The sequence below is a fragment of the Mustela putorius genome, unplaced genomic scaffold (assembly GCF_011764305.1).
Source record: "Mustela putorius furo isolate JIRA1106 unplaced genomic scaffold, ASM1176430v1.1 tig00003853_pilon_pilon_pilon, whole genome shotgun sequence".
In the NCBI taxonomy this organism is placed as follows: domain Eukaryota; kingdom Metazoa; phylum Chordata; class Mammalia; order Carnivora; family Mustelidae; genus Mustela; species Mustela putorius.
In genome coordinates this window covers 20021390-20045014 of record NW_025422005.1, presented here as the reverse complement: position 1 = coordinate 20045014, position 23625 = coordinate 20021390, and the positions used below count along the sequence as shown (strand labels likewise).

The window sequence follows — 23625 nt, the reverse complement described above, 5'->3', positions numbered from 1 at the left end:
ACAGGCCAGGGAATAGAATTGCCTTTCTAATAAATGTCCACCCCTAGCACATGCTTTCTGGAAAGAGAGAGAGACTTAGTCATGCCAAAGTGCAGGATTCCAACCAGGACTATCAAGTCTGGTAGGTAACCCTTACATGGACACTCAGTAGCTCTCTTGGTTACTTCTGTCACAGCCACTAAATGATGGTAATTAAATCTCATCATAAAACAGCTGGCCTCTGTTCTCACTGGGGCCCTCTTGTGGTTGGGGCTAGGGTGGGGGTACTGAGCTATTCTAGAAGGGAGCAGGAGCAGGAAGGTGGATTGCTATGGTGACCTGTTCTTACAGAGCAATAACAGCTGCATACATAAACACTTTCATGTATATGTGTATCTATACATAATGTACACATGTGTGCCTGCACCTACATGTACAGGCTTCAGGTGGGTGGGAAGCCACTAATGCTTCCTGGAGAGTTCTGGGGAATTGGTGGAGGAAGGGGAACCAATGGCAGAAATCCCCTCTGATGTGCCAGGATATCAGGTTATCCTCAGGGAGATGTCTGTAGCCATGCAGATCATTAGAAATAATCAGGATCCCTGCTGCTCTAGCCTGTTCTTGCCCTGACCATGCAAATTCCTGTACTAGGAATTGAAAGTAAGGCTAAGTTTCTTAAAAAGCCAGATAAATAAAGAGGTGCCATTCTGGGGGCACTGGAATGCTGATGTGAAGAGGAAATATGCAGTCAATTTGAATGACTTCTTGATTCCTCAGTGTAAAAACTGCTAACTGGTAGGTATTTGGAATATTGGATTTGGTTGGGAGCTCATCTGTCTACTGACAGCTACTTGTCTTCATTTCTATCCCAGGGACGATGGGAAAGAGGCACTCAAATTCTACACAGACCCTTCGTACTTCTTTGATCTTTGGAAGGAGAAGATGCTGCAGGACACCAAGGATATCATGAAAGAGAAGAGAAAGCATAGGGTGAGGGGAAAGGGGCCTCTGTTCTACACATCAGTAGGCACGATTGTGGAGGGGGGATAAAAAGGAAGCCAGTCTTATATGAAGTAATCATTCTGAGTGGCTGCTTGCTTGGATGCCAGGTGAAACTCTTTAAAAAATGTGTCCACTCCAAGCACAACCAAGATGAAAGTATAAATCACACCAAAAATGTGTTTGTTCCCCCTAGTGCTATTAACAATTGAGTATATTCAGGCTGAGTTTTAGAAATTGACTTTTCTATTCACCATTTATTTCTCTTGCAATTTGCACCTGACTCTGCTGGACACTCAAGCTAGGCTAGTCCCTTCCCCGCCAGTTTTGCAGCTCATTTCTCAGAGAGCAGCACAGGGCTCCACAGTGTTTGATTTACAAACAGGAACGGTTTAACACCTTCACTACTGATTGGGTAGGGCTGGGTGAGGGCATAGGCCTAATATTGGGAGCTGTTCCTCTCCCCTTAGACCTTCAGTGATGTGTGTAAGCATATGACCAACCAGTTGCAACGTCACAATCCCATTAGCATGGCTGCCGGGAGGCCCAAGAGAGCACCAGGGGCGAGTGCAGCTGAACAGGCTGAGGAACTCCTCATTGGTTGTTTGATTTTGTTTTGTTAACTGTTTCCTTATATTTGTCCCAGAGACAGTGACTGACCTTTGTGGCAGAGCAAGTAACAAATAGCTTTTTACTAACTTGCTAACAATTAGAGCTGCTCAGAAACATGAATGAGTTACCCAGAAAGGTAGTGAGTTTCCCATCTGTAGAGGTGTCTGAGTGTTGAACTGAGTGAATGTGTTTGACCTTGGGAGGTGGTTTGGACTAGATGACCTCTGGGTCACTCCAAAACGGGTAATTCTATAAATTCTCTAGTTACTGTGTGTTGTCGAGGCACGTCGTCTCTTGGGTGTGCATCCCTGAAGGTGGATGGAATTTTAATGAAGGACTTTGGAATAATGTTTTACAAAGGTTTTTCTGTTTCTTTTCATTATAGAAAGAAAAGAAAGATAATCCAAATAGAGGGAATGTAAATCCACGTAAAATCAAGACACGGAAGGAAGAGTGGGAGAAGATGAAGATGGGACAGGAGTTTGTGGAATCTAAAGAAAAGCTGGGGCCTTCTGGGTAGGTAATGCTTTTGTATTATTGGTAGCCTTTCTGAAGGGCCTGGGGCCATGGGGGTAACAGCCTGGCAGCTCTGGTGTGGCACCTTTCACACTCCCCTGAAGTCTGGCTGTGCGGCTAAGATCAATATCACTGTTAATCAGCTACCTTAACATGCATCCATCTGGTGATAAAAATTTGCTGAATAAATCAAGAGACTCAGCAGTTTTAAATGAGATAACTATAGTAGTTCGGAAAAGAAGGCCCACAACTTCTAATGCCCTTGCTCTGCCAGACGCTAGTATGTCTGTGGGCCCCAAAGGAAAGACTGGAAAGAAAAGAAAAGTGGTCTTGGGAGCCCTTTGCCTCCAGAGCATTGATTTGAAGGTCATGCCTAAGAGCTGGGCATTTCACAGGACTGGAAAGGGCCCGGTAGAGAATTTGTGCACATCACCGAAGCAACTTTTCAGTCAGCCTTTGTCAGTCTCGGGAGAGAGGCTAGCCAAGGGACTGAAAGCAGACCTCAGAGACAGTGTGGGAACGGTCGCTTGGCCAGTATTGAGGCTATATATCTCCATCGGGAAACAGTAGATGTCAGTCTGACCCATTTCCCAATACCAAATCACACTGGAGATTTAAAAGGGGGAAAAAATGGTTTTGAGCTTGGTTTGATGCTTATCCTGGTGTCCGACCTGTGTGACATTCAAAGCCAAGTCACCACGACTGCTTGGCATGAATGTTGCCCTGGTTTTTTCTCTAAATACATTGCATCCTGGCTGTCAGAGAACCATGCCAGCCCATGCCGGGTGTCTAGGAATGATAAAAGGAAAGAGTTGAGTTGTTCTTGCTTTTAGGAATAACTCTACCATGAAAATCTTGACTTTTAAAAATCTTGACATTTCTGACACTAGTTCTTCTTGGATTAAGAGATTTGTTTTAAAGAGTGATGAAGATGGTGAGAGAAAAAAATAAACCTTTCTCTCTACAGGGAAATCAGACCTGAGGGTACCATCATTACATTCACCTCCCTGTAAAAGGGGCCATTTGTTCTGTGGCCCCATCCTGTTCAGACAGGCCTTGTCCTAGGTTCTGTGACTGTAAGGCCAGAAACTTGCATGTTCAGAATGCTAGCTATTATGCATTTGGTTTTTGTTGTGTTTGTGTGTGTGGAATGAGACTAGTGAAAATGAGGACTTTGCCTCCCATTTTCCTGTTGTCCGAGAAGTTTGGGATTGGGCTACGCGGCTGGTCTTCCTGGATGTGCTTGTTTTAAAAACTGCTGCTTGTTTTAAAAACTGCTGCGTTTGACAAGGCCAGCCAGCACTGGGAAAGGAGCAGCATGGTTTTGATTATCCATGTTGAATCCCATTCCTCTGAATCCAGCAGGAATAGCCGGGAGAGACTTAACAATAGAATTCAGTACTAAATTTTAATCCTGAATTTAGTCCTAAAATAAGGTTTCAGAATAGCAGAAAATATGTGGGAATATTCTTATTTCTTTCCTCCTAAAAACTTTTGTATCAAATGCATTTTTGTAGGGTCTCTTAAAAAAAAAAAGAGTACCACTCACACTCTTTAAATGACAGTTTTGGCATTGGGTTCATTGTCAGGTATCCACCCACCTTGGTGTACCAGAACGGCAGTATTGGCTCTGTTGAAAATGTGGACGCAAACAGCTACCCACCACCACCGCTGTCAGACTCCACTTCTCCACCTTCTCCTTCCTTCTCTGAGGACAGCTTGCCTCCCCCACCAGCAGAATTCAGGTAAATGGTGCTCTCTCTCCTGTCTACTCTGGGTGGTTACATACTCAAGAACAAAATAAGTGTACCTCAGGCCGTCTGGCTGGCTCAGTCAGTGCAGCATGCAGCTCTTGATCTCAGGGTTGTGAGTTCAAGCCCCGTGTTGGGTGTAGAGATTACTTTAAAAAAAAAAAAGTCTTAAGGGGAAAAAACCAACAAAGTAATTGTTCCAAATTCAGGGCAGGACCAGTAAAATAACTTGAAGCAGGTCTGTCTAGATAATAGAAATAATTAACATTTTATTAATTGTCTGTGAGGTGCCAGGCATTATGCCAAACACTGTATATATTGCTTCATCCTCACAACAGCACTCCTGAGATAGGTACCCATTTTACAGATGAGTAAATGGTGAGGCACAAAGAGGTCAATGAATTCACCTAAGGTCACACAGCCAGTCAGAGACAGGGCCTTGATTGGAAAGCAGGTCATTCTGCCTGCAGAGCCCGTATTCTTTCTTTTTTTAAACTTTTTTTTTTTTTGTAAGATTCTATTTATTTGTCAGAGAGAGTGAGAGTGAGCAACAGAGTAGGCAGAGAGAGAAGCAAATAGGCTCCCTGCCAAGCAAGGAGCCTGATGCAGGTCTTGATTCCAGGACCCTGGGATCGTGACCTGATCCAAAGGCAGATGCTTAACCTACTAAGCCACCTACGTGTCTCGAGAGAGCCTGTATTCTTTTTTTTTTTTTGAAGATTTTATTTATTATTTGACAGGCAGGCAGGCAGAGGGGGAGGAGGGTAGCAGGCTCCCTGCTGAGCAGAGAGCCCGATGTGGGGCTCAATCCCAGGACCCTAAGATCATGACCTGGGCCAAAGGCAGAGGCTTAAGCCACTGAGCCACCCAGGTGCCCTGAGAGCCCATATTCTTAACAATTACTGGAGCAGATAGAGATTACCAGCTTACCTCTTGTTCTTTCTTAGCTTTAACTCAGCATGGAATAAAGTGGTATATCGTCTGTGGTCCTTAAAATATTTAACAGACACCTTGCCCAGTTATCGAAGAACTTAGCAATCAGTCACCTTTCTACCGTGTTCTGGTTCAGTTCACTGCCAGAAAGAATGAAACAAAGGAAAAGGGGAGGTGAAACTTCGACTTTGTCCGTACTGATGTTTGGCAGAGATGTACAGGGGAAGAGTTAGAATATGGCTGGGAAGGGGTCTGTCTGAGGAGTGTTCAGATTTCAGTGTTTGCTTACAGTTACTTTTCCCTTTCTGATGCCTGACAAATGCGAGCTTTGAAAGGTGCACTGTTCTCCGTGGACACTGTTTAATCTGAGATGAGATATGTTGAAGACCCCTCAGCCGGACACCTAGAGCAGTGCTGGAACTCCTCCCCTAACCCGGCCTCATTCTTGGTGACTCTTGACAGCATTCCTCCCAGAGTGCTTTTGGCTGGCGGCCCTGTCAGGTGCAGCTAAGGCTTGAAGGTCTGTGGAAGGTTCCAAGATGGATGCTTTTTTCTGAGGAGTAGCTATTAGTGGAGGGTAGGCACAACGGTGGAAAAAGAAACCTTTCAGCCTCACACATGGTCTGAGACCTTACAGCTGCAGCCAAGCCTATCTGACCCGGGAGCGGTGCTCCTTAGTTGTCTCTCAGCCCAGGCACAGTCTGGTGGCACATTTATTTCCCATCTCTGCTGACCCTCGGATCTTCATCCCTTCTCAGGACTTTTCTCATGAACACTGGAGGTGCATTTATCTCAATCTGTGACCTGTTCAGGTTTGGTCAGCTTAGCTTGGGTTTCCTGTAACCTCACGAGATCTGGTGAATGGTAATAGCCTGAGGACTAGAGCCCAGTGGGTGGGTGACATTTGGATTTTTTTTTTTTTAAGATTTTTAAAGATTTTTTTTTTTTTTTAAGATTTTATTTATTTATTTATTTATTTATTTATTTATTTGACAGACACAGATCACAGGAAGGCAGAGAGGCAAGCAGAGAGAGAGGAGGAAGCAGGCTCACTGCTGAGCAGAGCCCTGCACGCCTTCTTGGTCCTGGTTCCACAATTAAACTGACTGTCTGTCCTAGAGGAGGGTTCAAGAAGGTGTCTTCCCTTGAAGGAAGCTAGAAGGTTTGAGGGGGACCTAGGTGATGACCTTGGCCAACCCTTACCTGATAGAGGAATCCCAGTCTAAACTTCTTTCAAATAGCTTTTCTCAATTTCTGCTTAATCCCCCTGCTGATGAGAAGAAGCTCATTGCGTTACAAGACTCATTGATTGTTGGTCTGTTCTGACCATTCTCAGGTGTTTTCTGTTTGAGTGAAAATGAAATGATAGCAGTCAACGAAAATGAACCTATTTTCATAGATAAGCTTTCTTAGAGATGGGTATTGGCATGCTGAGAGTGATGGTGGGTCTCTTCTTTGTCCTTTCAGCTGCCCAGCAGACAGCAACCAAAGAGGGCCTGGCTTAGCTGGACCCAAAAGATCCAGCGTGGTCAGCCCAAGCCACCCACCACCAGCTCCTCCTCTGGGCTCTCCACCTGGCTCCAAACCCGGGTTTGCTCCACCGCCTGCCCCTCCGCCGCCTCCTCCAATGATGGGCGTTCCACCCCCGCCACCGCCCGGAGGATTTGGGCTTCCAGGGACCCCACCACCACCTTCACCCTCATCTTTCCCACCTCACCCCGATTTTGCTGCCCCTCCACCTCCTCCCCCACCGCCCACAGCTGACTACCCAACTCTGCCACCACCTCCCTTGCCCCAACCAGGAGGAGGTGCACCTCCCCCTCCCCCCCCCCCTCCTCCTCCGGGACCCCCTCCTTTCCCTTCCAGTGGTGCAGAAAACCCGTCTGTTGCACCACCACCACTTTCTGACGCCACCAAGCCTAAGTCATCCTTGCCTCCTGTGAGTGATGCCCGCAGCGACTTACTTTCAGCCATACGTCAAGGTAATTCCCAGTGCTGGGTCCAGGACCTTGAGGCCCTGTCTTTCTGCAGCCAGGATGACTGGTTGGAGATTGGGCTAGGGGTTCCATGCCCTTGGGTGGGGACAGATAGGGACGGACCTCAGGCCTCAGCTCACCCTAAAGAAAGGCTTAACTCTAAAAATATAAAAAATGTAGATTTCTTTCCACCTTAGTTTAAAGTAAAGGATTCTTGGCTTCAGAAGAGCTAGTGACTCTTGATCTTGGGGTCATGAGTTTGAGCCCCACCTTGGGTGCAGTGGTTACTTTAAATAATAAGTAAGTAAGTAAAGTTAGGGATACTTAACTTGGGTCTTTGACCTCATTGACAAGAGATGTTTTGCCTGTGTTTGCATTCATTTTGTGCCTCAGAGAAAACCAAGCATCACTACCCTAGAAGGTACTTCTCTGGCCACACTCAGTCATGCCCTGTCCTCCACTTCTGTGCCTTTCATCTCCGTCCTCCCTTCTCTCTTCTCTTTTCTCACCCTGTCCTCCTCGGCCTTTTTCTCCTGTCCCCTTCCTGCTCTGTCTCCTTCCCTTCCTTCTTTCCCACCTTCCTGCCCTCCCTCATCATCTCACTGTTGGGGAGCATTTATTCTCTTTCTGTCAGAGGTTAGGTCTGGTCCCAGTGGGTTAGAGTCGTTTCTGCTCTTTGTGAGCCTTCTTAGAACTAAAGGATTGTCTGGGGGAGAGGAGTTGGGGCAGCTGAGCTCAGCGGTAGTCAGCCGGGCAGACTGCGTGCCCGGTGGGTACAGTTCGGTGACCACTCCCCACCTAGACCCTCGTGGGAAGTGCCATCCTCACCAGCCTGCCAGTGTGGAAATGGAAAGAATGGCAGGCTTCCTTTTTGACACGCCTATAGCACTGGGGCCAGAATTGGATAAACCCTTACCTTTCTTTCTTTCCTTGCTTCCCCCTTTCCCTTTTTGCTTTCTCAGAGTATCTTTCTTCCCCTGACCTGTTCCCCTGACTCCGTCCACCCCTAGTCACTCCCCCTTCCTCAGGCCTGTGTGGATTCTGAGACCTTTTGAGATTGACTCACCTTCTAAACCTCTCTCTCTCTCTCTCTCACACACACATCAGGCTTCCAGCTGCGCAGGGTTGAGGAGCAGCAAGAACAAGAGAAGCGTGATGTTGTGGGCAACGACGTAGCCACCATCTTGTCCCGTCGAATTGCCGTGGAGTATAGCGATTCGGAAGATGATTCCTCTGAATTTGATGAGGATGACTGGTCGGATTAACTCTTTCTGCCTGCTGCCCACCTCTTCTTTCTTTCCTCCTGCTGCTTTCTTTGATGCATATCCCAGCAGTCTAATGCAGGGGGAAAGGGAGGAAAAAGAATTTCAAGGGGCCAAAGTCTTCCCTGACGCAACCAAAGATATATCCAAGTGCTTCCTCCAAATCAACGTATATTTTCCCATTTCCCCATAGACAGGTCCCCAGATTCAGTAGCTGAGATCTTCCCTCTTCAAGTAACTGTTGCATATTGAGAGAAGGAAATACTCCAAAGCAGATCCCTTCGATTGGGTTTAGATTGGAGTTAATAACTTCCCTTGGGAGCCATGTTCAACTGTGGTCTCCTTCCAAAATTCTTACCCTTCAAATAATACCAGCCATCTTCTGGTCCTAAAGCCTGCCCCTTTAGGGGCAGCCCCTATCCTTGCAGCCCCTTTCCTGCGCACCAAGAGGGCTGAGCAGGCCACATGCCCGAGCAGCCAGACTGCCACACCTTCTGCCCTGGTCAGCAAGATGAGCTTCCCTTTGCTAAGCCATGTCTATGTCTGGACGCCCTTTATTCTAGAAGCCATGAGGCCCTAAGGAGTGTCTTCCCCTTTGCCCAGAAATGGTGCCTTTGTGAAGGCTGAGTTTGTTGCCTCCTTCCCAAGCCCTTTCTCCAGAGTATGGTGTTCAGGTGTCCCTTAAATGGCCCTCCCTCGCTACCAGGTGCTCTAGCTACCATGGCCCAGTTCAAACTTCTAATACCCATGACCAAACTAGCCCCAATGCGCAGGGATCTGACTTCTGCTGACTGTCAGGAGCCAAGCTTAGAGACTCGGGACTGCAGAACTGGTGGAACTCCTTGGAATCCTACGCCCTTAATGACGCTGAAATGTAGAAATGGGAAATGACTTGCTTTGGGTCATACTTTGGATAGTGACAGAACTCTAGAGCCCAGAATTCCCGATTCCAAGTCACCTCTGCCTTCTGGGACCAAATAGTGAGCACTTGATAGAATCTAGGCAGAACAGTCTTGGCTCTGTGCTACTCCAGACCTCACCGTAGGTGGGAGTCCAGTAGGAGAGCTCAGAGCCGGTGCCAGGCCTATCCGTGCTGCTCAGAGCCTGTAGCCTGTCTTACAATTCTCTGCTCCCCCTTTACTATCACCACTGAACCACATGACCTTGGGAAGCTACCCTTCTGGGGGACCAGAGGTAGTGAGAGAAGGAAGGGGATACACAGCTTTGACAGGTGCTGTTTTCAATTCCTCTGCAACTTGTCCCCCTTTTATTTCCCCAGTTCAAGCATAGGTTCTGCCAGCTGTAGAAACTTCAGTCCCTCGGGCTCATGGCTGCCGCAGGTAGCTGCCTAGGGGGGCCTGGCAGCCGTGAGGAGGGCTGAAAGGCAGAGGGGCTCTGGCTGTCGTTTCCAGCTCCCACCTCAGCGCGTGCAGTGATGTTCCCTCCCACGCTCCCCCTCTTCCCAGAGCTAATACACAGGTGCTATTATTCAGAAAAAAACTGGTCAGCTTTGGCCAACAGTGAGGTTTCTTCTCTTCTGCCCTAACTATTGTGTAGCCTCTGAAACCGGCTTCTCCTGGCTTCTCTGGCTTTCAGAGCCCTGAAACAAAGAGAAACAGGATCTGTCTCTACCCAGCACAGCAAATGGTTGTAGTAATTGCCAAAGCCCTCATAAAGCCCTCCGGCTTGAGGAGTGCGTGTAATCATGGCTACTACCGCTGTGCCCGGGCTGGCTGCTCCCCCCTGCCTCCTCTCTGTGAACTCCCAGCGCGGGGGGCCAAGCCTTTAGGGGCCCTCGTGCCCTCCTGCTGGGGCTGCTGCCGAGTGGACCCTCCTCCCCCTCCTCACATCATGTGTCTGGCACAGGGCTGGCCTCATGCTCTGGTGCTGAGCAGTCCCGGCTGTGTGTGCTCCCGCCTGGCACATTGGAAGCTGAAGGTGCTTTCTTCAGAACCCTAAAATGGCTGTTGAAGGTGTCCCTGGCTGCAGCCCAGCGGTGGCTGGAGAGGCAGGTGGAGGGCAGTGGTTCTCCCAAACAGGAGTCCTGGGGCCTGGCCAGGCCAGGGTTTGGGCCTAAGGGCTTTGACTAAATTACTCCCATCCCCCTCTGTTCCAGAAAAGGGGGAGCCAGAGCCACTCTCTTATCATTCTGCTCTGACCTTGAAGGGGGCGGTGTTGGCATGGCTTCTGGAATGGACACAGTTCGCCCTGGAAAGGGCTGGGGGCAGAAGGGGGGGGCACTGCCTGCGGAAGGTAGGATTAGATCATTAGCTCAGTGACCTCCTAGGGTTTCGATGTGCTGTGTTCTCATCCTACAGCTGGTTTGGTAATGATCTGCAAGTCCCGGAGAGCAACAGCACAGCTCTGCCTGACGCTCTCATTAAAATCTATGCAGCCAAGCTCAGCTTTGTAGCAGCCGGCCTTGTGCAGCCTCCTCAGCTGGGGGGGGCGGGGGGCTGGGGACCCAGTCAGCCGAGAGGCCCTCTGGGCTCTATTTATGCATATGTGTACCAAAAAACCAAAAAACAAAACAAAAAAAACCCCACTTCCTTAAACCCAGAGCCCTTTAAGATGATAAAGGACCTTATGCAGGTAATTGTGTGTCTTTAGAATCCTGTAATTGTAGAATGCAAAGTTTAGTGATACTTAAACTGGGCCGAAGCTGGGGAGTGTGTGCAGCAGTGGCTCCTGAGGACTCTTAAGCGCTGAAGGCAAGGAGCCACCTCCCTTCCCCAGTCTGCCCAGCCCCGGAGACCTGCCCCCATTCCTGTGGCCCAGGGACCCAGCTTCCATCGGCAGTGTCAGAAGTGACTTGTGGCTTTGCCATGGTTGTGAGAGGACTACATTCCAAAGGAGCGGTCACAGGGAGGGGGCAGGCTGTGCGATCCCTCGGAGGCTCAGAGCAGCTGGCCCAAGCTCCAGCTCGCCTCCAGCGGAAGCTCAAGCGCCCTCAGAAACGACCCTGGCCAATGTCACCGCAGAGCCGAGGCGGTGTTGTCAGGGCTAATGTGAAATCTCTTCCCGTGGCGCCGGTCCTCCGGCTCTGCAGCGCCAGCTTGGACAGATTGAGGTCTCTGTGGCTTTGGTGACCCTGCTTAAGCATTCCCACCGTGTCCCAGCTTTGCTCTCAGCCTGCCTCCCTCCGCAGTCCCCCTCACCTGACCTCCAGGCCTGGGGAGGGGGCCGGTGCCCCAGGGTGAGGGGCTTTTGCTCAGGAGAGATGTCAGGCCTCTTGGGGGCTTCAGGCTTTGAGCTCTCCTGGGGTCCAGCAGACCTGGGACCAGGTGTCACTAGGAGATACGCCTCATTCTGTGCCTCAGTGAGGGCTAGGGAACAATTCTGTTACTGTATTAACTTGACTCAGTTAACTCACTTGAGAAACTAACCAATTTTTAGTTCCTGTCTAGAATGATGTACATGTAGAAGCGTGAGCTGTTATGTTCCCAAAGTGCCTTGTTTTCTCTGATATGAATATATTTATAAGGACCTATTCCAGTGGATTCTGGGTGTGGTTGCCACATCGATTTCAGGGAGTGGGCATCTGTGTAGTAGGGATACAGTCTGGAAGTGCGTCCCTCTCCCATGAGGGTAGGATTAAACCAAATCCCTGAGGTGACCCCTTCTTCTTCACCCTACTCCTCTTAGACCCCTAGGAGGATGTCCAGTTTTTTAAAGCCCTGTGGCTCCAAGCCTGGTCTCCTTTGTTTCCCTGCCAGGCCCATGTGTGGACCACATTAGCACCCGGTGACCTGAGGATTCCAAGTAACGATTTTATGTTATACATGCATATATGTAAATGCCAACATTTTAAATAATTTGATAAATCTTTGTAGCTACTCAGCCACGTCTGGCATGTGTGTGTCTGTCTCTAAGGGGAAAAGTGTTGGAAGGGGACAACATTAATAGCCACAGGTGGTGGCCAGAGCTCTGGAGGGAGGTCTGGTTGGGGGTGGGGGGAGGCTCAAGGAGCAGGAGCCCTTGGGGTGTGGATGGTGTACCCTGTGTGGGAGGTGGAGATGAAGGCCGGAAACCATTTTGGTATAGAAGGTTGGGGGACCTAGAAGCCCAGATCCCCGGCTTTCAGCCAGCAAGGGCTGTGTGTTGGGGCCAAGGGAGAGTAGCTATTGGCCACTTGCATCAGGCAGAAGAGGAGCACTGGCGGAATGCTGATGTTGCCTCCCAACATCTGGCCGGCATCTTGTCTGCCTCTCAGACCCAAGCAACTTACCTTAAATAGAATGATTTTCAGCGGAATCCGATAAAAAGTTTTTAGGCTGCTGTACACCCCCTCTCCTGCCTGGGAAGGCAAAGGGGCCGAGTTTCTATTCTGACCCGAAAAAATGACCTACCCAGGAAGCAACGGTTGTTCCGAGCACAGCTGCTGCGGGTGACAGTCCCTGGGGGGTAATTTATGGGCAGACACCCAGTTCCAGTTCCGGGCTCAGCGGACCTATTGGGGTGGCCCCGGGAGAGGGGCGGGGAGCAAGGTTGGTGACTCCACTGGTCACGCCTGCTCTTCAGGGAGAGAGAGTCACCGTCGTCCCAGGAGAGGGGGCAGAAGTTTTGAATTGTCAGCAGTTGCTGCGCCAGCCGCTCTGAGCTCATTGCTGGAGGTGGGGGTGCAGGGGAGGGGGCGCAGGAGCCAGCTCGCCCCCGCGGAGCCCCTCGCTCCACCCTCCTGCTCAGGCCTGTGTTTAGTCAGCACTTGGCTTCCCGAGGCCTGTGACTGACAGGCAGCCAGACACCCGCCCTGGGAGAAGACAAAATGGTGGTGTCGGGAGCCGCCCTTGCTGGGGAATTGGAGGGAGGGGAGGAATGTGGTTCTGGGAAGCAGGCGGCCCCAGCTTAAATTCCAGCTCCTCCACTTGGGAGCCGTGACCCCAAGCTTCACCTCATGCTTCACCTCGCAGGGCTAATCCTGAGAAGAATGAGCATTTGCTGAGCGCCTACTACCTGCCCAAGACTGCACACACTTTATCTCAACCTTACGAGGCAAGGGTCTCATGGCACACATGAGAAAAACAAGTTCAGAGGTTGAGCTGCCTGAGATCGTGCAGCTGGAGGCACGCTTCAAACCTGAGTCTCTTCTCAAGCCAGAGATCACGCTCTGTCCACCATGCAACTGAAACAACTTTCGGATTCTCCCCCAGACCAGAGTCCTGGTCTTTAGCGTCCTAAGCGGCAAGCTAGGGTTTTCTGTTCTGGTCTGCCCCACCCTCTGGTGCCCAAGTTTACAGGTACCTGTTGTTTTTGCTCCTGCTCCAAAGTCAAGTGGGTCGGACTGAGGGCCCAACTATCCTAGACGGTGAGAGTTGGAAGTATCTCGCACCCTGAACTGCCGGGAACACAGTGGGTCCCTAGGTGCGGTTTCGGGCTTTCTGCGGGTTCGGGGTCCCTAGGTTCGGGTTCAGGCACACCGCGCTCAGGACCCGCGCGTGCGCCCGTCCCCCCCTCCCCTGTGAAAATTGCATGTTCAGGCACAAAGACATGCAGACACACACAAGGTGACACCACACGTGAGCGGGCACACTTGAGATCCCAGGCCCAGGGACATGTGCACACACCGCACCTAGAGCCCTGCCCTTGTGCAAACAAGGACACAGATCAGCACACAGTTACAGGAACACATAATCGCAGGCCAGCCTCGCGCGGTCCTCAGGAGTCACCCCTCCCTTCGCGCTGCCGCCGCCAGTTCCTCACTGCCCCCTCCTGGCCGCCCAGTGGCCAGGGCAACCTGGCAGCTTCTCCCGTGAGTTCTGCTCTGGGTGGCTGTCAGCTAGTTCCCTTCTCCATAATGAGGCTGGGAGCAGTTTCAGGCGCTCTTCATGGTCCCTCAGCCCCAGGAGATGACGGTGTCTAGTGGGAGGTCTGAAGCTGGAGGACAGAACAAAAAAAGAAAGAAGGAAGGAAGGAAAGAAGGAAAAAGGCTTTCACAGCCAGAAGAATCTCTCATGGTAGAATTCTCAGTACAGTGTTGGCAGGAGGCCTGCATAGACCACCCCCCACACCCTAGGCAGGCAGCCACCCGCCCTTGCCTGGGGCATTGTGCGCACCTGCTCTCACCACACGCAGATTTCAAGAGAAGCGGACCTCCCGGCCGACAAGGCAGGGGTCAGGCTTTCTAGCTCCCACATCACTGCTCCCTCTCTGGGCCTCAGCTTCCTCACCTATTCGATAAAGAATTAAGTTGACCGCGATGCATGTGACCCTCCACCCTGGAGTCTCACCATCTTGGGACACCTCTCCCAAAAGTCACATGCCTGAGTAAAGCACATCCATAAACACGACCCCATGTATTCTTCAGGCTGGTCCTGGGAGGATTTCCAAAACAAAGCTTTTTAAGTGCTATTTTATGGTTGAGGAAACCAGGCACAGAGGGGCACAGCAACTTACCCAAAGTCACACAGCAAATTGGCAGCAGGAACGGAAAGAGAAATCCTCTTCTTGTGGGCCCCAAGCTGCCTACAGAGTAGAACTCTCCCTTTGGGCTCAGGCCCAGAGCCAAAGAGACAGGAACAACAGAGACTAGAGCTAGAAGCTCCACCCCTCCCTTTTTTTTTTTTTTTTTTTTGTTAAAGTTTTCCGTCTTGTTCTGTTTTGTTTAGTAATCTCTATACCCAACATGGGGTTTGAACTCACAACCCCAAGATCAAGAGTCTCATGCTCCACTGACTGAGCCAGCCAGGCACCCCAGAAGTTCTGCCCTTCTGTCGAGCCAAGGGGAACCCAACAGAGGTCCCAGGTTCCATGTTGAGATGGAGATTGGGAATCGGCAACTTGCACCCCAGGGGGTTCCACCACTCCCTACCCCTACTGGCAGTCTACGGAAAGCCAGAGGCAGGCTAAAGAGGCACCCTACTCCGTGGCCACTTAGTAGTCTGTTCATCAAGGTACCACACACGTGAGTGGTATGTGCATGTATGCCTGGACTCCACGGGTGTGTACTCACATGTCAATGCATGTTCATATGTGCCTACAAGTACGCTTAGGAGCATATTCATAGGTCTGTGTAGGATGACATCCTAGGTATACAGGCTTGCAAGGCGTGTTTTGATGTACATGAATAAATGGCTTCTGTGTATCTGGCAGGTAAATTTATGCACATGTCAGATGTTGCTTGCACACGTATTGGGTTTGTTCATGAATGCACTTTTGGGTATGTGCGAATGTTCACATGCATTTGCGTAAAAAAGTGGAGTGAATCACGTCTATGCCCATGACAGCTGAGTGTGTGTAAGTGTGTGTGCAGGGAAGGCTCCATGTGACTGTGTACCCATGACTCATAGGGGTGCCCTCTGCAGAGAATATCATGGCAGTGTTCCCCTAAACTCTGGTACCGGTGTGCACTGCTGGCTGTAGCCAGGCACTGGGCTCGCAGCACCCCCACCCGACCTCGGCATTCTATTCCCCAGACCCATCCTGCTTGGCCAATTTGCAGCCTCTCGCTCCCAGCTCCTGAGAAGGCCTGCAGCAAAGTCAAGGGGCTGGTGGCCAATTAGCGAGGGGGTTAATCAGGGATCTGGGGACCCCTGGGGGGCGGGAAGCGAAGGCAGGCATTGAGGTTGGCAGGAGCACTTACTGCCTGTCATAGAGGTGGGGGAGGGGAGAGACAAGGAGGGGAGGCTGAGCCCGCCTGGTGGCTGGAAACCAAGGGTCTGCCTGGGAATTCATGATTGCTGAGCACTGATAGCAGTGGGGAGCCTGTGTGACTGTGTGTGCAAAGGGGCATACATACATGTATTTGCGTCCTTGAATGTGGTCCTATGTGCAATGTGTGTACCCGATGGGATACCATCTGTTTAAACATGTACAGTTTTGTGTCTGAATATGTGGGTGCGTGATGGTGTGCAAGTGGGCCTGGGTATGCAAGCATGCGTGGACCCATGTGCACACACGTATACAAGGCCAAGCCTGTGTGTGCATACTCGTGCATGCAAGGGTGTGTGCACACATCAACAAATGTGCTCCCATGCAAACACAGGCACATGAAGTTGACATGGCCCGCTAATATGTGTGCAATGGTGTGTGTGTGTGTGTGTGTGTACCAGCGTGCAGATACACCTGGCTAGACAAGCATGTCCAGATGTATGTGCATGTGTGTGTTCTCTGAACGGCCTGCGTGTGCCCGTGTGTGTATGCCCGTAGGTCTGCACGTATACAGGTCTCAGCGTGTCAGGAGTTGGGGAATGTGGGGCTGGCGGGCTCCAGGCTCCAGGAGAGAATCTGACAGACGACCAGACTTGCCGCAGCCCCCAGCCCCGGGAGCCTGTTTTCCAGCCTGCGGAAGCTGTGAGCCCGTGAACTCATCTTATATTAATAGCTGCTGTCTCCTCACTTATTGCAGGGAGAGGCGGTCATGGCCCCGGCGGGGGCTCAGCACTCGGGGCTCCTCCCCTCCTCCCCACACAGGACCTGGGAAGAAGGGAGGGAAAGATGGGCCCTAGGGCTTACCCAGGCAAGAAGGCAGGGCTCAGGGCTCCAGCCCTTGCCTCCCCCAATCCATTGCCCAGCTCACCTCCCAGGCCTCTGTAGCTGGTAGTATCAGGCGTGGGGGTAGAAAAGCGTCAGGGCCTCGGACATCCCCCACCCCCCAAACAACCCCCTCCCCACACACATATGCACCAGACATGCACTCACCAGTGCTGAGTAGCTCCAGGCTGAGAACCAGATGAATCTAAGACAGTAAGAGACAGAGAAGTCTTTAGTTTGAGAGGGCAGACATGTTCCTTCTCTCAAGGACCCTCCGCTGGAGGGGGACACACAGCCCTGCGTCCAGGGGCCCCTATGCTGATGAAGAGGGCAAGACTTCTCTATAATATTTACTTGAGAAGTATAGCAAGGTGTTTTGTATAAACCACATCTTCATGGTCACAAGAGGACTTAGCCAGGGAGGCTTCCTGGAGGAAGCAGAGGATAGGGGTGCAGGGAGGACCTGAGCTGTAGCTACAGAATCCCTGGAGGACAGAGAAGCCAGCCAACCCCACCACGCACATGGGCTCCAACCCGAGAAGCAGACTGAGATATGCCTCAGGTTGAGCCCAGAACCCAAGGCAGAGAGACGCCAGATATGGACTTCCAGCAATGTCTCAGGTCCACCATACTACCAGGGGCAGGCAAACAGACTAGGGCCCACAGCGTGGCAGCCTACCCCAGGCTCCTAGACAAAGAGCTTTGGCTTTGCTGAGCTCTGGAGCCAGGAGCTGGGATTGGGGAGGCAAAGGGCCAAGCCTGCCAGAATAGTATGGGCACTTGGACCGTCTCCTTCTGGTCCGTCCCCCCACCCCCTTGCTGGTGGAGGCTCCTTGGGAACATGGGTGAGGCAGCAAAGAGGCCCTTCTTCACACCGCCCCTCCCAAAGGTGTGGGGGCGCCCAGAGACCTCCAACTTCTCCCCAGCCTGGGGACAGGGCTCCTTGCCCGGGGTTTCCTTGCTTGCTGTTTCTGAATTCCTCTTGAAACTCACTCCCTTACCCCGGATAGAAACAGATTTGGAGTCAAATGGACCCAAATTCAAATCCCAGTTTGGCCCTTTGCTATGTGACTTTAGGTAGATCTGCTGTCACCTTCAGTGAGGCCTTTCTTGGGATTCCTTCCTTTAAAGATTACGCGTACTCCCCATGCCCTTTCCCTGCTTTATTTCTCCCCCTCTGCTCTCTGACATGACCAAATCTTAAACTTGGTTCTTTATTACAGTCTCCTCTATGAAACTAAAGTTGTCTGAAGGAGAGCAGTGAATGAATGAGGGCTTTTATTCTCAGAGCCTCAACTTCCTCTTCTGTAAAATGGGGAGAACAATACCACCCAAAGGGTCATGGTGATGTGTGAAATATTTGGGCCAAAGCTTGGCATGGAGAGGTGCTTGCTGAGTGGGTGTCTTTTCCCGCGGACCATCCAGGAAGGTGGGGAAAGAAGTCTCCCCCTGACCTGGTGGGACCCCCTGCTTTGTATTTGGAATGGAGCTGTGTGTAGCTCAGCCTAGGTCTGCCTTCCACCAGCTCTGACCCTGCCCCTGTTGACAGGTCCACTCCCCTTGGGGTCCTGTGGCCAGTGTTGGGGAGGAGCCTTGAACACTAGGTGTAAGGGCTCTTGGCCAGGGAAATGGAGAAAGACCTGAGTCTTAGCCTGGCACAGCTGTGTGGGTTTGAGCAATGACTGTTCAACATCAGGCCTCAGTCTCCCTGTCTGTATAATGGGGGGGGGTGTTCTAAGGGTTCCTTCTCCAGGTTTTGCATACCTGGGAGCCCTGGGAGGCTGAGAGGCCTTGCAAGCCAAGAGACAGCTTCCTCTTCAGCTACACTTCCAAACCTGTGCCTGCCCTTGCCTGGTGAACATACTCTTTCTTGTTCTGAAACACTATTACTTGGGACCCACACACTTATGTCCTCAAATGCACACACTTACCATCACTGGCCTTTGGATAGAAAAGAAGCTCTTTCAGTTCCAGAATGACCATAGTCCCTCCAACCTCCTCCCAAATGTGGCCTCTGGCTCCAAGAATGAATCCCAACACAAATCAGGGTCCAGAATGTCCTGAGCTCCAGGCTTGGGAAGGAAGGAGAGGAGAGGCCATTGGCTAATGGAGCACAGGTTGTGGAAATGGATGTTCCCTCGGGCCAGTCACTAACCCTCCCATGACCTCAGTTTTCTCATCTGTAAAATGGAGAAGATACTGCTGGTCCTATGGGAGGCTTGTTCAGCATAAAAGAGGTAACATAGGCAGTACACTCAGCGTAGTGCCTGGCACACAGTAAACACCCACAGTTAGAAGGAGCTGTTATTAAGGAGATGGATATGCTTTGAGCATCAACTTCACGCCAAAGCTCCAAACAAAAGTGCATTCTCAACCGGAGAAGGGGTTAGCACCCTGGTTCCTGTCCTCAGAAAAAGATGGGATCCTTGGGATGCCTGGGTGGCTCAGTTGGCTAAGTCGCTGTCTTCTGGTTGATTCATGATCCTGGGGTCCTGGGTTGGAGTTCTGCATGGGGGCACCCTGCTCAGCTAGGAGCTTGCTTCTCCCTCTGCCTCCCGTTCCCCCAGCTTGTGCACGTGGGTGCTCTCCTTCTGACAAAAAAAATAAACAAAATATTAAAAAAAAAGAAAGGTAGGGTCCTTGCCTGGCAATGCCTGGGTCTGAGCAGAGCAGAGGGGCCCATTAGCTCAGCCTCTAAAGGGGCGAGGGTGTCACCTGTCAGCCTCACTCCTCCCTGCCTCTGGAGCTTCCCCAGATCCCTCCACAGGCTCCCAGGCCTGATCTAATCCCCTGCCATTCCAGGCTCTCCGCCCACATCGGGCCCACTCCAGCCCCTCCACGCATAGAGACAGAAACAGACTTATCACAAAATCATTCTTTATTGAGCAATGGGTTGGGGATAGGGATAGGGGAGCACTGGAGGCCATACCCCGGTTGGCAGAGGGGTCAGGTGTTGACTCACACCCTGCCTCCTCTAGGGCACCGCAAGGTGGGGCCTGGCCCCCAGGTCCTGGCTGTGGCGCTGGATGCCAGGCTGGAGTGGACTTGGGGTGGCGCGTGTTCTGGTCCCGGCTGCCTGGCCGGGCTGCAGTTTCCCCCGAACGGCCACCAGAGGGCAGCCGGCCCCCAGCGCAGAGGAATTCTCGGTTGCTCAGGTGATGGCTTCTTAAAAAAATAAAAAACCAGAGGCTGGTGTGTTCTCCCAGCAAACCCGAAAGGGGCGGGCCTGGGGAGAAGGCTCTGGTTTCTATGATCTCTTTGATAAAAAATAAGCAAAAATAATAACAAAATACGTGGTTTCTCTTTCTCCCTTTCCCCCTTCTAGGAACTGAGGTCAGCAATGGGGATGTGGGGACTGGGGGGTACCCTGGTATGGCCTGGATTTCAAGGTGTGGGTCTCTTTTTTTTCCCTTACCGCCCATAAATAAATAAGTAAATAAATAGGTAAATAAATAAATTATAAATAGATACTCTTTTTGTATGTGCACATAGAAATAGATACATTTTTCTTTCTTTCTCCTATCTAGGCAACTGAGTGATTAACCTCTCTGACTCTTTAGCTCGGAAACCCGAAAGTAAAGTGACATGATTAAGGTCAAAAGGGGGGTGGGGGGAGATCAGGGACTTGGAATGGCACTATAAAACACCCAGCAGCATTCTGGAACTCCAAGCCAGCTGGGTTGTGGGACATTTCTGAGTGGAACCCTGGCCACCTGAACATTCTAGAGCCATGGAGCCAGCTGGGCCCTGTAGGGATCTGGACAGAATCTTGTGAAACATCCGGTCCTAAAACTCCAGAACCAGCTGGGTCTCGGAGGTGTGGAGCTGGGAGGTTGGAACAAAGCCCTGGAGGACCTAACATTCTGGAATTCTGTAGTGATCAGGGCTGGAGGGTCACCAGTATAGGACTAGACGTCACTGGGGGAACGGGATCGGAAGGGGATCTTGGAAGAGGAACAACAGCAGCAGATGGCCCACAGCACCTTCTGCACGTCCTGGTTGCGGAAGGCGTAGATGATGGGGTTGATCATGGAGTTATAGGTCGCGGGGAGAAGGGTGAGATAGGTGTAGAGGGGTGGAGAGTGGGCGTCACCCAGCAGGCAGTAGACAGTGAAGGGCAGCCAACAGGCGGCAAAGGCGCCAAGCACCACGGCCAGCGTGGCAATGCCCTTTCGGGTGGCCACATAGTGGGAGGCAGGCAGCAGATGCCGTTGGAGGGCAATCTGCTGGGCATGGCGGCAGACGATGCGGCAGATCTGGGCATAGAGCTGCAACATGATGCCAAACACCATGAAGAAGGCAACGGCCAGGACCACCAGATGGTTCTTGGAGAGCGGATATACCACACCACATGTGGCCTGGGCATCCAGACAGTTCCAGGCCAGCACAGGCAGCAGCCCCAGGCCCAGTGCGCCCCCCCACACTAGGGCCAGCATCACATAGGTCCGAGTCACCGTTGTCTCTGAGTAGTAGGTGAGGGCATTGTACAGGGAAAGGTAGCGGTCGACGGTGATGGCCAGCAGGCTGCCCACGCTGGCAGTAAAGGCCATCGCCAGCACGCCAACCAGCACCAGGCTCATTTCCACCGAGCCAATGCAGAACACAGCAGCGAAGTGCAGGACCAGGCCCAGGCCCGCCAGCAGGTCGGCCACAGCCAGGCTGCCCACCAGCAGGAACATGGGGGCACGGAACGTGGGAGTGCCCACAATGATGGCCACCACCAGCGCGTTCTCACAGGACACCAGGGTGCCTGAGATGCACAGCACCACGTCCCAGGCCCTGGGGGAGGGCAGCGGGGCGGCTGGGCCTGTGGACCCCTCTGTTGAGCCCACGCTGCTCACATTCACGTTGCCTGAGCCGGCGGAGAGCCAAGCCAGGGGGCTGCCTGCACCCCACATCATGGTACCTGTAGGAGAAAGGCCCTGTGAGAAGCTGGCGGGCTGGGTGCTGGGCGAAGGTGTCTGAACCGGACAACGTGCCACTCGGGATACATTGTGAGTGTGTCTCCTCAGGATACCTGGTTGGGTCCCAGTGCTTTGTCCCTCACTCATGACCCAGGGCTCCTTCCAGGATACCATTGTCTCCCCCTGCCTACCCCCACCCTCACCCCAGGAGGGACCCATTTTCCTCTCACTGTACTGGGTCCCTCCACTCTCCCTTCCAACTCCCTGAGCCCCACAGGCCTCTTTCTCCCACGTGTGTGACCAGCAGAGAACCAGGTGAAGGACTACCATAAGTGGACCAGGGGCCGGTAGGATTCTGGAGATGCCAGGTAGGCCTAGGACTGGGGAAGGGAAACACATCTCTAAACTGAGGGTAGCTCTGCTCCCTCCCCATCAGGGAGGATGACGCCTAGTTTCTGAGGCTTGCCAGACCCCTCACGAGTCTCAGTACAGCCAGCCCGAGGCTCCGCCCCCAGAGAATGCGCGTGAAGCTCCCTCCAGCCCCCACCCTGCACTCCTGGGGTAACACCACCTAGAAACTCAGCCCCACCCCCAACACACAGGAGCCCAGACCTCTGTCTCCGCCAGACCCCTCTTTCTGCCTGATCCTCCAGGTCTTTGGAACAGACACCCTCTGCTGGAGGCCCGGATCCCTGAGTCAGAACCCTCCTTCTGCCCAGACACCTGGATCTTGGGCCTGACTCCGCATCCTGCCCGTGTGTCTAGATCCTTAAGTGAGACACCTCTTGCTCGGACACCTGGGGCCCTGCCTCCGATGACTCCTGCCAGCCCAATCTCAGAGGACCATCAGTCCCTCCAGGGCCTTGGGCCTTGGAGGAGAGCGCACCCACGCGGGGTCACCCAGATGACGGTTCTCAACACCCCGGACACTGGGTCCCCGCCTGCTAACCCAGATTCTGGATTCTAGGTCTTAACCTCCGACCTCTGCCGGCCGCCGGGAGCCTGTCCGCTGGCCCTGCTCCCCAGCATCCTGCGTGCCCTTCCGGATGCCTCATGCCTACAGCGGGGCCCCCTACTTACCTCTCGGGACCTGGTGCGGCTGGGCCGCGTGGAGGCTCTGCTCGGGTCCGGGCGGCGAAAGGTTTCCGCGGACCCGGAGAAGCCCCCGCGGCCGCGGGAGAAGCGGCGTGAGTCACCCGCCCCGCCCCGCCCCCGGCCCCTGGTTCGGTGACGTCAGCGGCCCGACGGGCCAATGGGTGCGTCGCGCCGGGGCGCAGAGCGCGTCGGCGAGGCATAGTAATGAGGCCTCGCGCCGCCCGCTCCCCCATTCATAAAAAGCGACCGTGGCCGCGGCCCCGCCCCCTCCCCACTCAGCCCGCGCTGTCCTTGACGCGGCGCCCTCTGCGGGCCGGGATTTCTGGGGGAGGGAGGGGCGCCGGTGGGATACCTTGGAGAAGTCTTAGGAAGGTTGCGGGGAATATATAAGGGGAAGCAGAAAGGGACCCTGGAAAGACTGTGGGGGTGATGGGACCCTCAGGTGGCAGGGACCGACGGAATTCGGGTGACGGAGACGGAGTGATGAAGCTGAATGGGCGTCCTCCGTGAGGATGATGGGGGTTGCCAAGAAGATGGGGCCCTGAGGTGGTGGTGACAGCAGCACAAAGGAGCAGGGAAGTGGGTGGCAGTGACAGTATGAGCAAGGTGACAGGATCCTGGGGGATGGTGGCCATGAGACGCTGCCAAAGAAAGAGAAGCCCCCAGGGCAACCATAGCAGTGTCAGGGTGACTGTGACATGATGGAGCTCAGGGATCCCAGGGTGGCAGAGGTGATGGCAAGGAAAAGAGAAGATGGAGTGTCCAGATGATAGGACTTCAGGTCACCATGACCCTGTCACAAGTGCTGAGGTACCCAGGGGACAAAACACAGTGAAGAGGGTTGTAAGGTAGCTTGGAATGAAGATACCGGGTGACTGTGGTGAATGAGCTCCAGGGTGAGAGGGACAAGGTAGAGGGTCTGCACTGACAGTGACCAGGCAGGTGAGGTGCTGCCTAAGAAGGTCCTCGTGATGCTGGGGCTGGGATAAGGAGTTGCATGACGTCACTCATGTCAGCCCAATAGCGCCCTCCCAGTGCGGGAGGGGTGGGTCTGGCAAGATTTCAAAACCTGAATTATTTATTCAGGGATCTGGAAAGCCAGCAGGGGGGGGGGCACTTCCCCGAAGCA

The 23625-nt window shown here is 52.6% G+C and overlaps 2 protein-coding genes across 4 annotated transcripts in view; one reads left to right on the top strand and one right to left on the bottom strand.

Moving 5' to 3' along the window:
* Window positions 1-11868, top strand: part of WASF2 (WASP family member 2) — a 75893-nt gene extending 64025 nt beyond the window's left edge. For all 3 annotated transcript variants that reach the window (XM_045064035.1, XM_013047143.2, XM_045064036.1), the window contains exons 5-9: window positions 852-969; window positions 1976-2106; window positions 3696-3851; window positions 6258-6772; window positions 7874-11868. In XM_045064035.1, the coding sequence (XP_044919970.1) occupies window positions 852-969; window positions 1976-2106; window positions 3696-3851; window positions 6258-6772; window positions 7874-8031 (1078 nt within the window). In that variant the 3' untranslated portion in view covers window positions 8032-11868. The remainder of the gene's footprint in view (window positions 1-851; window positions 970-1975; window positions 2107-3695; window positions 3852-6257; window positions 6773-7873) is intronic.
* Window positions 11869-19357: 7489 nt separating this feature from the next.
* On the bottom strand, window positions 19358-22603 carry GPR3 (G protein-coupled receptor 3). The gene is made up of 2 exons (XM_004741067.3): window positions 22482-22603; window positions 19358-21403 (listed from the first exon to the last, which is right to left on the bottom strand). The coding sequence occupies exon 2, from the start codon at window positions 21396-21398 to the stop codon at window positions 20406-20408; it is 993 nt and encodes a 330-aa protein (XP_004741124.1). The 5' UTR covers window positions 21399-21403; window positions 22482-22603; the 3' UTR covers window positions 19358-20405.
* Between the last annotated feature and the right edge of the window lie 1022 nt (window positions 22604-23625).

Coding starts and splice junctions, on each gene's coding strand:
- GPR3 (XM_004741067.3), bottom strand. CDS start 21,398: ATGATGTGGGGTGCAGGCAGCCCCCTGGCTTGGCTCTCCGCCGGCTCA.